This window comes from Cygnus olor, chromosome 17 (assembly GCF_009769625.2).
Source record: "Cygnus olor isolate bCygOlo1 chromosome 17, bCygOlo1.pri.v2, whole genome shotgun sequence".
In the NCBI taxonomy this organism is placed as follows: Eukaryota; Metazoa; Chordata; class Aves; order Anseriformes; family Anatidae; genus Cygnus; species Cygnus olor.
The window spans coordinates 7519341-7531344 of record NC_049185.1 but is presented as its reverse complement, the minus strand read 5'-3'; the positions used below and the strand labels follow the sequence as shown (position 1 = coordinate 7531344).

At 40.7% G+C, this 12004-nt stretch overlaps 1 protein-coding gene across 4 annotated transcripts in view; it reads right to left on the bottom strand.

Annotated features, from left to right (window-relative positions):
* Positions 1-3098: 3098 nt before the first annotated feature.
* ZDHHC8 (zinc finger DHHC-type palmitoyltransferase 8) overlaps positions 3099-12004 on the bottom strand; it is a 112750-nt gene continuing 103844 nt past the window's right edge. For all 4 annotated transcript variants that reach the window (XM_040576737.1, XM_040576736.1, XM_040576738.1 and 1 more), the window contains 2 exons: positions 10358-11394; positions 3099-8032 (listed from right to left, as the gene is read on the bottom strand). In XM_040576737.1, the coding sequence (XP_040432671.1) occupies positions 7861-8032; positions 10358-11394 (1209 nt within the window). In that variant the 3' untranslated portion in view covers positions 3099-7860. The remainder of the gene's footprint in view (positions 8033-10357; positions 11395-12004) is intronic.

Sequence of the window (12004 nt, the reverse complement as noted above, 5' to 3'; positions counted from 1 at the left end):
GCCACTATGAAAACATTCTCATTTTAGGTGTTCATCTCAAGTATTCAAAGGTTGTGATTTTGGTGTAAAGTTCTACATTGACTCCCTACTCCTGACTGTGCGTAATGACATAATTTGTTGAACCCAAACTCATGGGCATTCTTTGGTTCCAAACAGTGCTTCATTTGTATGGAAGGCTACATTTTCCCTTAAAGAGTTCTAGGCATTGCCCTTTCCCAACCTAATCAGACAAATCCTCCCCATCATTTCTCTGTTACTACTGACTTCAGTGGAAGGGTTTCACACACAGAGACAATGCTCAAACACATCCTTGAAAATCCTCTTTATACCCAATAATGGGGAAATAGATTGATAGTACAAACCCTACATGGAGGCTGGGAGTTTAAAGGTGTGAAATAAACTGCATGATAGAGCGTATGGACCTTATGGATTTTACATGGCAGATACCTTGTAGTTTGCTGAAAGAAAGGCTTTTGAATTACTTAAATACAACTGCAAGAGTCATGTTGTGCACTTCTGGCCACATAGCTTGATCAAGCTGCCCTGTGCCCAAAAATGCAGGAATGACTTTCCTTAATGAGTTCTGGGTAGGCAGAATGTCTTAACACAGTCTGGAAATACTGGTAAAGCTCAGCATTGCCCACACTCCTTGTGTGCTGTTCATCTCGGACCAGGTACTTCTTAGATCCAATACCGTATGGATAGGACATGTCAATCCTTTATATTCCTTGCAAATAAATGGTCACACTACTGTCTGAAATTCCACAGAAAAGATGCATGTCTAAAAGGCAAAGTGGATGGCAACATAGCATGAAAGAATTTGTAAGAAAAAGGAAACATGAATAATCTTCCTTACAATCATGAGATGAGAGAGTCTCTTCTGCAGAAGTCATTTTTCTCTCTCTCTAGATGTCTGAAGCTTTGCAAAAGTCCTCATGCTGGACCTAGCCTGTATCAAGAATATTGCATGCCTGTTGGGAGAAGAAATAACACTTGGAGGAAAGAATCAGATTGCCCATTTGAAAGAACTAGTGGATTAGTGCCAGTGGGGCTGAAGGATTCTTTCCGTCACAGCCAAAAGCCAGGTTTCTCAAGGCCGCTTGTTTGAGCAATTTCTGACAGTTCATCTAAGCTCTCAGCTTCCCCTGGAAGACAGCCCATCCCCTCCTCCTGCACCTCTCTTTTATAGGTCCAAGCACTGGGGTGCTCTCAGGGATCCCTCATGCTCTTACAAGTTCCCATGGACAGCTCCAACTCCAGGAATGCTCTGAGTCACCACCTGCTGCTGAGCGCCTCGTGGCAGGTACTTGAAAGATGCAGCATAGAAATACAGCATTTGTTGCAGCAGGTCAGGCCACCAGGGTCTTCAGGTCCAATAACCAAACTTATACATGGCTTCAGGAGAAATGATGCTTAAGAAAAAGGGAAATTCATGAGACAAGGTGCAATGGGAGGGTGCAGGTATGAAAATAAGGGCACAGCGCCAGAGTGAAGGGAAAGCTCCTTGATGCATTCTCCACTTTCTCCATCACTGCTTTCTCTTCTCTGAATAGCCCGTAAAACAGTGGGTCTACCTACCAGCCTTCCGTGGCATGGAACATAACCACTGGCAGAAACACTGTTTCCAGTCTGTTTTATTTGCTAACGTTTTAATAAGTATTTTTGGTTTTGTATTTTGCTGCTGATACAATCGTTTCTTTTTCTATCAACACAGATCAGTTCCATTTAAAATACACCAGATCGGGACACCTGTAACTAGTTTTACTTGAATATATGTACACAGTTATGTATACATTATATACATATAGGCATTATATATACATATATATATACACATATATATAAGGCACTGTAAAATGTACCATCACTTTTCTAGGACTGTTTTTAATCTGTGGAAGTAGATCATATTTCTTCATATAATTTGAAATGTCTAACCAAGACATTTTAAAAATGTTTCAGGGTTATACAGATATCAGCTGTGAAATAAACCTTACTTTAAAATTCAAGTTATTGTGACAAGATGAACAAAACCTATTTTGACAGTAACTCTAATCCATTTATTATATAACTGCTTCTCTCTTAAAAGATATATTCACCTGTATAAATAGTTTCCTTTGTCTCTCCTTATTACGTTCCAAAATGTGAACTGAAACTTGTCCTGCAGAATAAAAAATAACAATGGAGAACTGCAACTTGGATAATTTATCCACTACTTAGAGAGAGGAAAGCCAAGATCTCTGTAAGCCAAGATGTCTGTAAATAAAATGTACTAAAACAGATCATGACCTTACATAAATCTGTTTGATTTAGCCAGTGTCAATGGAGCCTGGTAATTAAGTTTCTGGTCATGTAATAAAGTAACCTCTGCCATGTGAAGACACTACAGCGCACAAATATGACTGGCATTTATAATGAACATGTTTGAATGGAACCTCGCTCGATATAATCAGCCTATATATGCAAATTACAGCATCAGAAATCCTGAAGCAGCTGCCATTAGGAGGGTTTGGCAACTGCAAATTATAAGCCAGTCTTGCAGATCAAATGAACATATTTTTCAAAGAATAGAAACAAATGGATAGATGAAGATAGAAAAAGTTATACATCTTTAGGATGTATACATCCAGACATCCTGGATAGAACATTTCAACAAACATATAACATTTTTTCCACAGTTACTCTGTAGCAACTATTCTCAATTGTGCTGGAGCACACGATTCCTATTAACCCCCACAACTTGTACAAAAAGCGCTACAAAACCCTTCATTTAGTGTTGTTCCATGAACCACTTACTGTGGCCTCACAAGCACGATCCACTGGTCACAAGTAGGAGGCACTCTTTCAAAGACTCAGCATATTTTCTACTCTATTGAAAGCACCTTGAAAATGAGACTTCACCTGCAATCACTTTGTTTAATGTTTTGACACCTGGGGGTTCTGCACTGGAACTGGCGTGTCCAGCTGTACTGTTTCAGTTCACGTTTTGCACAAGGGGAAATGAAAAGGGGCAGCACCCAATGAACCAACTCAGCAAATGAATGCATTTCAGGCATAACACACCAGGGAAAACGGACACTTTAAAATACTGAAGTGACTCAAAGGTTTAAAAAATATATATGTATTACGAGAGCCACAAAAAAGGTTACAGACAGAGCTCCACAAAGCCTGCACGGATACATTCCAACAATTCAAGGTGGCAGAACAGGTGAGATACAGACCATAAAAACGGTTCGACATGAACTTTCCAGACTGTCAGAGACAGCAACCTTGACCTCGTCTTTCCCACATAAAAAATAAAATAAAAATTGTATATATATATATATATATATATCTAGTCTGGACCACAGATATAGTCCAAAGAAAACCACATTGCAATTTCCACATTAGGCTTATAGGAGAATAGGCATTATCTGAGGAACATCCGCTATAACGCCCATGAGGTGATTATCTTAGGCCAAGTTGACATGACATTACACTTGGTTAGCAATTTTGGAACAGCAACACAACACAGTTCATTTGCTGCACGTGGCTACTAATACAGCTCTGTGCAACCCTTTGAGCTGACTTTAACCAAACTACGTAATTACATTTGTTTTGTTTTAATTTAAAAAGAAAATGCAAATGTAAGGTATTTGGGCAGTTCGCACTATCACCTTTCTTCAAAATTCAAGATTTGAGGACTTTAATGTACTTGCTTACAGACACATCTTTCAGACTGTATTAAAGATCTTCAGGAAAACATGCCACCCTGAAGCATTTTCCCTTGTTCACTTCAGGTTATGTCTGCATCCAGTTTTGATGTAGGCGGCCAAATGCTGGTTATATATCAGTGCAGTATTTGGCCCAAAGTTTCAAAGTCTTTGCTATTCAGACTTTCCTATGAGGTCAACAAACAAAGCAGTAAAAAAAGAAAATATTAAGGCTTCAAGTAAAAATATTTCCTTTCTCTCCCACCCATGTAGTAAGTTACATTTAATTTCATAATACTCATTATATTATACAATTAAAGATACAGAGATCCAACTTTTCAAGGCAGATTGTACTACAATGAAAACCTGGAGGCTAAATGGGAGTTTATGAACAGGGAATGAATGGCTAATAAAATGCGATATGCAATGAAAATTGATGCATAAACTAAACAAAAACTATTGCTGTTCTTAAAAAAAAGTAATACAATCCACAGCTAAAAATAAAAACACGCTGAAAAGTTTTAAGACTTCTGAAACATGAAATAAACATGACAAAATCAAGAAGCTACTTTATAATATGTGTTAACTTGTGCTGGATTTTCATGGCTGATCCCCACCTACTGTAAATTAGCATCACTTACACTCGTTTCAGCAGAGCCACACCAATTTATACCACCTGAAGATTTGGCCTGTAGTGTCTGTAAAAACTGAGTATCTAAGCAGAAGAAAAACTCTGCTGCTAATCTGTAAACTGTTTGAAGAACTACGCTTTAACACGGGCTGAATTCTGCTCCAAAATTAGATGTACTAAGTAGGTCCCCAGTCCCACAATAGGAGCTGTGGAAAAAGACACTTACATTTTTGAGAAAACAGCTGTAGGTTCAGTGCCTTGGGTGGAAATGAGGCTGGATTTGCTGCATGCAATCTCCTGTTAACAGTTCTGCTTAGATTATTCTTTCAGAAGATTTGAGTAACTTACTCCAGGCAATGTGCACTGAATTATATACAAACCTCAAAAGGAAAAAAAAAAAAGACTTTGGTACCATTGTAAACCTATTACTGTATCAGATGTGTCTCAACTGTGGCTAGAACTACTCACAAAATATATAATAATCCTTACAATTAAACCTGTAATGACACAGTGCATTCATTCTTTCCTCCCTTGCCCCTTGTGAACTATTTCAAAAATAACCCTGGATATTAGTGCTTTATACACACAATACTGTGTTTAGTCTTGCCGAGAAATTCTTCTCTCATGAACTAATGTAGTTAACTTCAAAGGCTGTTTGGCCCTTCAAGTTCCTCAGTAGCTTTTTCTTTTATAGATGTAGGAGAAGAATGATTAAAGTGAAGCATCACTGGGATGCAAATCTCAAATATTACATTGGTACAGACTTTCAGCCTTGCTTGCATGAATTTCATGTACATATTCAAAAATACATGATAAAATGTGCCCTTGTTTAGATCACTAACCCAAATTCTGCGTCACTCATCCCCTCTTTCTGAGCGCTTACAAGAGGCATACGTGATACTTTAAAAACAGATAAGTCTTGTGTTATTCTATGCACCAGAGTGAATTCCAGTCCTTGAGGAAGTACTGCACCTTCCTGAGGAGTTAACATCAGGGCAGAGTTGCAGATTAGTAACAGTTAAGGATGGAAGAAATCTATAAGGCCATTTGGTCTAACCCCTTGCCCCCGCAGGTTCGCCTCTTACAGAAAGTTCTTTAATGACTTGTCTGAATATGGTTTGACTCTGAAATAGGTAGTCTCCAGTACTTTGCCTTGGAAGACTATTCCACTGCCCCTTCCCCATCATCTTTTCTCCTCCCTCTAAATGCAGACCAATTGGTAACCAGTGACAACCCTTTGATTTCTATGATTTACCTTTGGTTTTATATTTTTTAACTAATATTTGTAAAATTATCATATTCAATTTCCACTTCATTGCTTAGCCAGTGACATTTTTTTAGCCCTTTAAATCTTCTCATCAGCCAGCCTGTCCAGTCTTTTAATATATATATTGCTCCCTCTGTACCTGATACAGACTGCCAGCATCTTTCCGGCACTGTGTGCCTCAAACTAAAGGCAATATTCTACACGCCAGTGAACAAATCTGCACAGAAGGACTATTGCTTCTCTGCTCTGTAATGTCCCTATAGTAGGCATTTAAAATATCACCAAGGCCATAAAATGCACACAGATTTCTAGTTCATTGTCTCATAACTGGCCTATTTCAGCCACATCACTTTGTAGATTTCTCCCTTCAGACAACATTGAGCTTTACACATAGAGATAATTAACTTTCTTATATTCTCTTCAATCTTCCTCTCCAAAAATTATGTGATACAAAAGGAACATATAGTAAGCATGTATTGCAGTGGATGTCAAGATTTATCAAATCAAAAGATAAATTTTAACCAGGCAAAACTAAGGTCAACATTTGCCTTCTGGAATAATTGATCTTGACATACATGAAAACAAGTACGGTGTTATCAATGCACTCTGAATTGCTACCAGATATCTGGAGACTTCTCCATTATAGTCAAGGACTGAAAAGGACTTAGTGCCTTGAAGCAAATATCCTGAAACACAACCAATTTAGCTCTCCAGTCAAAACTATTCACCAGGAGAACCAGGTGGAAAGTCAAGGTTTCATATGATGACTGGCTCAGTGATAAATAATCATTTTTACTGACTTTGGCAACAGTCACTCAGGATATTCTTAATTGCACACATGATCTGGCTATTTAGCATTGGTCCAGACCTCAGTACTTTTGACAGTAAGTAAATGGGAACGAAAAGGAGATAAGAAGAAAAAAAAATGCATTTGTCCCAAAATTAGTTATCAGAGTCCTGATATCTATGACAAAAATAATGTAACTCTTTCTTGTTGTTTTTTTGTTTGTTTGTTTGTTTGTTTTATAGTAAAGTTGTCTTTAAATCCAGAAAGTAAATGTAGTTTTCTCGAGACAGGAAAAGGAAACCTTAGAATGTTAAATAGATTTGATAGATATTATTTTAAAAAGTTGTTCCCAAGGGGAAAGAAAACTCAAAAACCAAACATAAAAATCCTTCGTCTAACAGTATTGAAGACCAGAGGGAATGTGCTAGTCATTCGGCAGACAGCAAATTTATATCCTTTAGACTTATGCTTGGCTCAGTTACACACACTGTAAATTCAACAGATCGTGATAACCCTGCTGCAGGATTACACAGAGGGCACCAGGGCAAGGCAGTAAACCACGTTATTGCCTAGATCCAACAGGTAATAAGGAGGGTGCAGGGAAAGCAGCTGACGACTGTTTAAAACATGTTCCCATCCAAACACTTCCTTTCTTATCCACTTGGTTTTGTTTGTGAGTCAGAGGAGCCTTTAAAAACCAGAGGGAGCAAGAGGTGAGAGTGGAAGATCCTTACTGGTGTTGCGGTCCTTTTCCATGAGAAACAAACACACGGGCGCACACACACAATTTCACACATGGGGAGGCACATTGCAGACAGTGAGAAGCTGTTGCTATCCTTTTTCCTGCACCCAGCCATGATCAGGGGAGCAGGGAGGCTTTTAAAGATGAGACGGCGTTCATTGCCCAGGGTGCCCCTGCCCTGCTCCTGCCCAGGAGGAGGAACCTGACCTGCAGTTCTTGTGAGATGCAGAGCAGTTCTCATACACGCAGACTGCCCAGCGCAGGGAGCCTGCTTTCCTTCTCGGTAGGAAGACAGCAGCTAGGCCTCTGACTCCTGCTGGACACACCACTGGCCAGAAGAAGCAGGAAGGGGCATGGAAAAACTGAATGATCCTGGACATTTCACTTGTTCACTGCACAACTGGTACACAATGGGTTTGTTGGACAGACAGATGCACAACGGCGTTAGCACTCTCTTGCATGAACAAAATCCGCTCTTTTGGTTGTGGTGTTACGTGGTAGCCAGTTCCCGTCCATCAGGTTAATGAAGAGTCTGATGGACTGTACAATTTTATTCCCTCAAGAATAAGGCTGTAGCTGGTTTTTGGCCAAAGGATAGAGATGAAAACAGAACAAACCCAAAACAAGAAAAGGAGAGTGGCCGACTGCTGCTGCTCCTTCTTTGTTGTTATTTGAGTCTTCACAGTGCTCCTAGCTTCATGGCTGGCTGAGTGGATGGCTCTTTATTTTTATTTAATTTTTATTTTACACTGAAATTTCATAGGTCGTTCCACCAACTCCAGACACCTTCTTAACATTTGAGTGTCTAGCAGGGCTGACAGGTGTCCCCTGGGAACTTGATGTTGAACCCAACCTGGATATTCCTTTTGGCTGTCCATTTATTTTACTGTGAGGTGTCTTCAACTGCATGTCATCCCTGCATCAAAAGAAATATCAAAAGATGCAGTGTTAGTTTCTGAAGTATGATAATGGAATGGCTTCATTGAGGATGAATAATTATCCCTGATTCAATGAGTCCCACTCACGCAAAAATATTCAAGCATGGAAACAATCTGGTTGAAGCCAATAACTTGATGAAAAGACACTGAAATGAGAGAATTTCTTTGCCCATTAGCTTAGTGGACCAGACCCCAGTAATATTTGCTCGTTTGTTCATTTAATCACTTGCTTAAATACTTTGTTGAACCAAACTAATTGCACAAGCATCTGCAGGAGGGTATAACTGTCTTCACTGCTGACTTTAATCCAAACTGTGTCTTTCTTACAGTTAGAAATACAAAACTCAGAAAAAACACTACCCAGTTAAATATTCAAAGTTAAAATTATGTTGCTCATCTCTGAAAGACATAGGAAAACTGAAATGAAGATCTTCTAAATGACAGAAGACACAAACTGAATCAAGTCAGGAAGCACACTAGGATGCCGGTAATTAAAGACCATATTCTTGATGGACTCTTTAAAATAATTTCCTTTCTTAAGACATACTGCCAGAGTGTACAGGCAAAATGGCTTTTCTCAAAAGATCTTTTAAATCTAGACTATTACACTAAAACTTGGTGTGCCTCATCTCCAAGATTCACCGAGCAACTGGATAAAAGCCTACCAAAGACCTTGTGTATGTTCTGGAAGTGCCAGAACAAGTAGGATCTGCTGTATTCTCACATCTTCCTCCTGCATAGTGAATGTTTGTCTGCTTGGGTTTGGCTCACTGAAGTTTAAGACTGGCTCATGTCAGCAGCAGTGACCTAGGACTGAAATACCTTCTAGAAGGGAATACTTCCTGCCTGCCTGCAAACCAAAATGTGTTAGGTTTACAAAGCAGAGAGTACTTGTGGCAGGTTTACTTCACTAGGTAAAAAAGACAAATTTATTGAGCTATTTAATCTAGATACTCGACTTGATTTAAAAACTTGAGTAAAAATGATCCTCTTCATTGGTATCAAATGTCTGCAACTTTCTTTAACATCTAATGGGATCTGTAGCTATTTTAATTGCTAGAGCACTTCTGCCAGACTTTGTGGTTTTCAGTATTTCAAAGAGCTGAACTGGAGTAAATTTACAGGCTCTACATTTTAAACAAACACAGTGTAAAAGCAGTGTGACCAACAAGCTGACACAGCATAACCAAGAAACAGAGACTGAGAAAATGCAATGCGCTTTTCATATTAGCATCTTTCCTAGAGCAGCAGCTGACGTGTCCAGAGCTCAAACAGAGGGCAGAGAGACAAGAGAAAGTCCACAGGTCTTCTTTTACTGAAATAAACTAATTTCTTTAATGCATGTGAGGAGGGGAGAATTGTCTGCCTGCTCAGTGTTAGCTCTTCCACCAGTAGACAAATCGTCTCAATAAATACAATTCACTTGGAAACACTGGGGAAAAACTTGCTGGCACTAAACTCTGGGAGAACTACAATAATGGTTGTCCCACATTTCAATAACTTTCCCTAAAATGTTGGATAATGCAGGAATGAGAAACTGGGGACCTTAACTAGAGGACAGCATAGCGCAGTAATTGCCAGGTGCAAAGAAAACCTAAATATTTCTGATTAGCTCTCCAGGCCTCACTTGGCTGAAATACTGCAACCTCAGCTGGATCACATAGCGCTTTTCAGACTTTCCTTTCCAAGGTCTCCAGAAGGAAGAGTGCATGGAGAACCTGCAGCTGAAGATCTTGCTCAGACACCACTTTGCTCCCCACTTTCTTACAGTAAGGAAGAAGACAGAGAGATGGCCTCTGCTTTTACCACCAGTTCTGTATTATGGGGCACTCAGCACAGCTAAATATGCAGCTCTCTATGACAAGCACAATTGCCAGGACTTGCCTCAGCCGCTGTGTCCCTTAGTGTAGGGTACACTCGCACATGCCATGATCCTACCTTTGCTTCTGTGTCCAGGCAATGGCTGGGTCCAGCCTCCGTTTAGGCTGCAAACTAAAACAGCTCCACCCTTTTGCGTGTAACAGGAGGGACAATTTGCCCTGTATCTTGCAAATAATTATTCAGTTCAGCTAAGACATTAAACCACTATTAATTTTACAACTTAACCTTCAGTCCAAGTTACAACAAACGTGCAAACATTTTGGCATGATGTGGTTGCTCTGTGGTGTCACAGAACTGAAGAGCACCCACAAATGTTCCACCCTCACAGTGAACACATAACCTGGGCCATGCCACCAGGGAAATGTCTGTGGTCAGTTGCAAGCAGGCTCTCATTGCTAAGCAGCTCCGAAAGCAGTACGTACCTTTGTGCTCCCACTGATTGCACCTCTGTAATTTCCACAGTGTTTACAAACGAAACAGCTTTCGGGCCTCCATAAGAGGGTGACCTAGGCATCCCTGTGGGGGACGATGGGACCTGGTGGCCTGGTGATTTGTAGGAGCCATTGCTCACCCTGCCCTGTAGTGCTTGATGGGACTGGACATTGTTATTAGCTAAATCAGCTTGAAGAGAGGTTGTGGAAGTCCTTGGTGCTCTTGTCATTGCACTTGAGAGTGAAGACACTGAGGACTGCAGTATAGGGTTCCTTGTGCTAAAACTGGTAGCAGCCATCAGATTGTCTCTAGATCCATATCTCATCGCCATGCTGCGCGGGTCTTCAGAGAGTGTGCTGACTTGCTGAAGGCTGTAAGAGCTAGGGGTGTCATAGACACCTGAGTCTGCAAACACTGAATCAGGGTGTGAGTGGAGGAGCTTCTCCCTCTCTTCCATCTCCTTCCTCTCCTGGATGGATGCCATAATGGTTTTGGAAAGGTTGTCATAGCGGACTGGAGAGGGGTCTCGCTGATGTGGAGCTGGGCCCCCCAGCACTGGGCTGAAGCTCTGAGGTGGCTGGCGTTGCAGCTCACTCCCCCGTAGATGGCACATTTTGGCTGATAAATATGGTGAGTGGTACCCGACAGAGCTGACTGCAGAATGGGCGATACACTTCCTCCCCGAGGGCGACATGGGGTTTAGCAAACTGTCATATGAAAGACTCCCATTTCTGTTTGACAGAGAATTGGGAGAAAAGATGCTTTTGTAAGGGGTGGAAGTCGCCCCTTCGGACTTTATTGGATGAAGGGGCACTTTGTCTGTCCCTCTCCTGCCAGCAGATTTCAGGCTCAGGGATCGTGAATTGATGGCAAAGGAATCTATCTGGAGTGGGGAAGACTGATAGGTCTTGTGAAGGGAGCTCTTTCGGTAGCTGGGGATGTCCAGGCTTGGTTCAGACTGGTAGTCAAGGCTCCCGCCATCCTCTTCTATCAGAGCCCCTTGACTGTGTCCCTCCTGCATGGTGATCTAAAACAGAGGTGAGTATGAGAAACAGAAGACTATAATGCATATGTACAGGTTTGCTCTCCATGAGAGTGCATAGGACAGAAAAAAACATGGATGTCTTCTTGCAGACTCGTGACCTAGCTATGACAGAGGTTCATTATAAGGAATCTCCTAACTCCTGCTCAGCATATGGATAAGCACCTCAGAAGCAAGGAGTCAGTCACAGTAAGCGTTAAATAATATTGACTAATAAGTAAATCAATACACAGACACAATGAGAAAACTTCTAAACTGAAACTCTGTTAAGGTAAATCAGATTGTAATCAGATAATACTGCCCTTGGAAAAGCACTTTGCTTCAACTTTTCTAGAAATAGCTCATGAGTTGAGGGATGTCTGCTTTTGAGTGCTGAGTCAGTCATATCTTAGGTTTCATTTCAACACACTGGGGACCAGCACGCTCTTAACCACTTTACTCAGAGCTATGATGTTCAATAATTCTGAATTTCAGGTCATAGGTCTTCAAAATTAAGCATCTGAGATTAATTAAAGCAGAAAGGCTCCTTCCCGTGATTTAGACAACAAAATGAAGCAATCTTCTTTTTTTTACTGCCTGTGTAGGAGAGATTAGC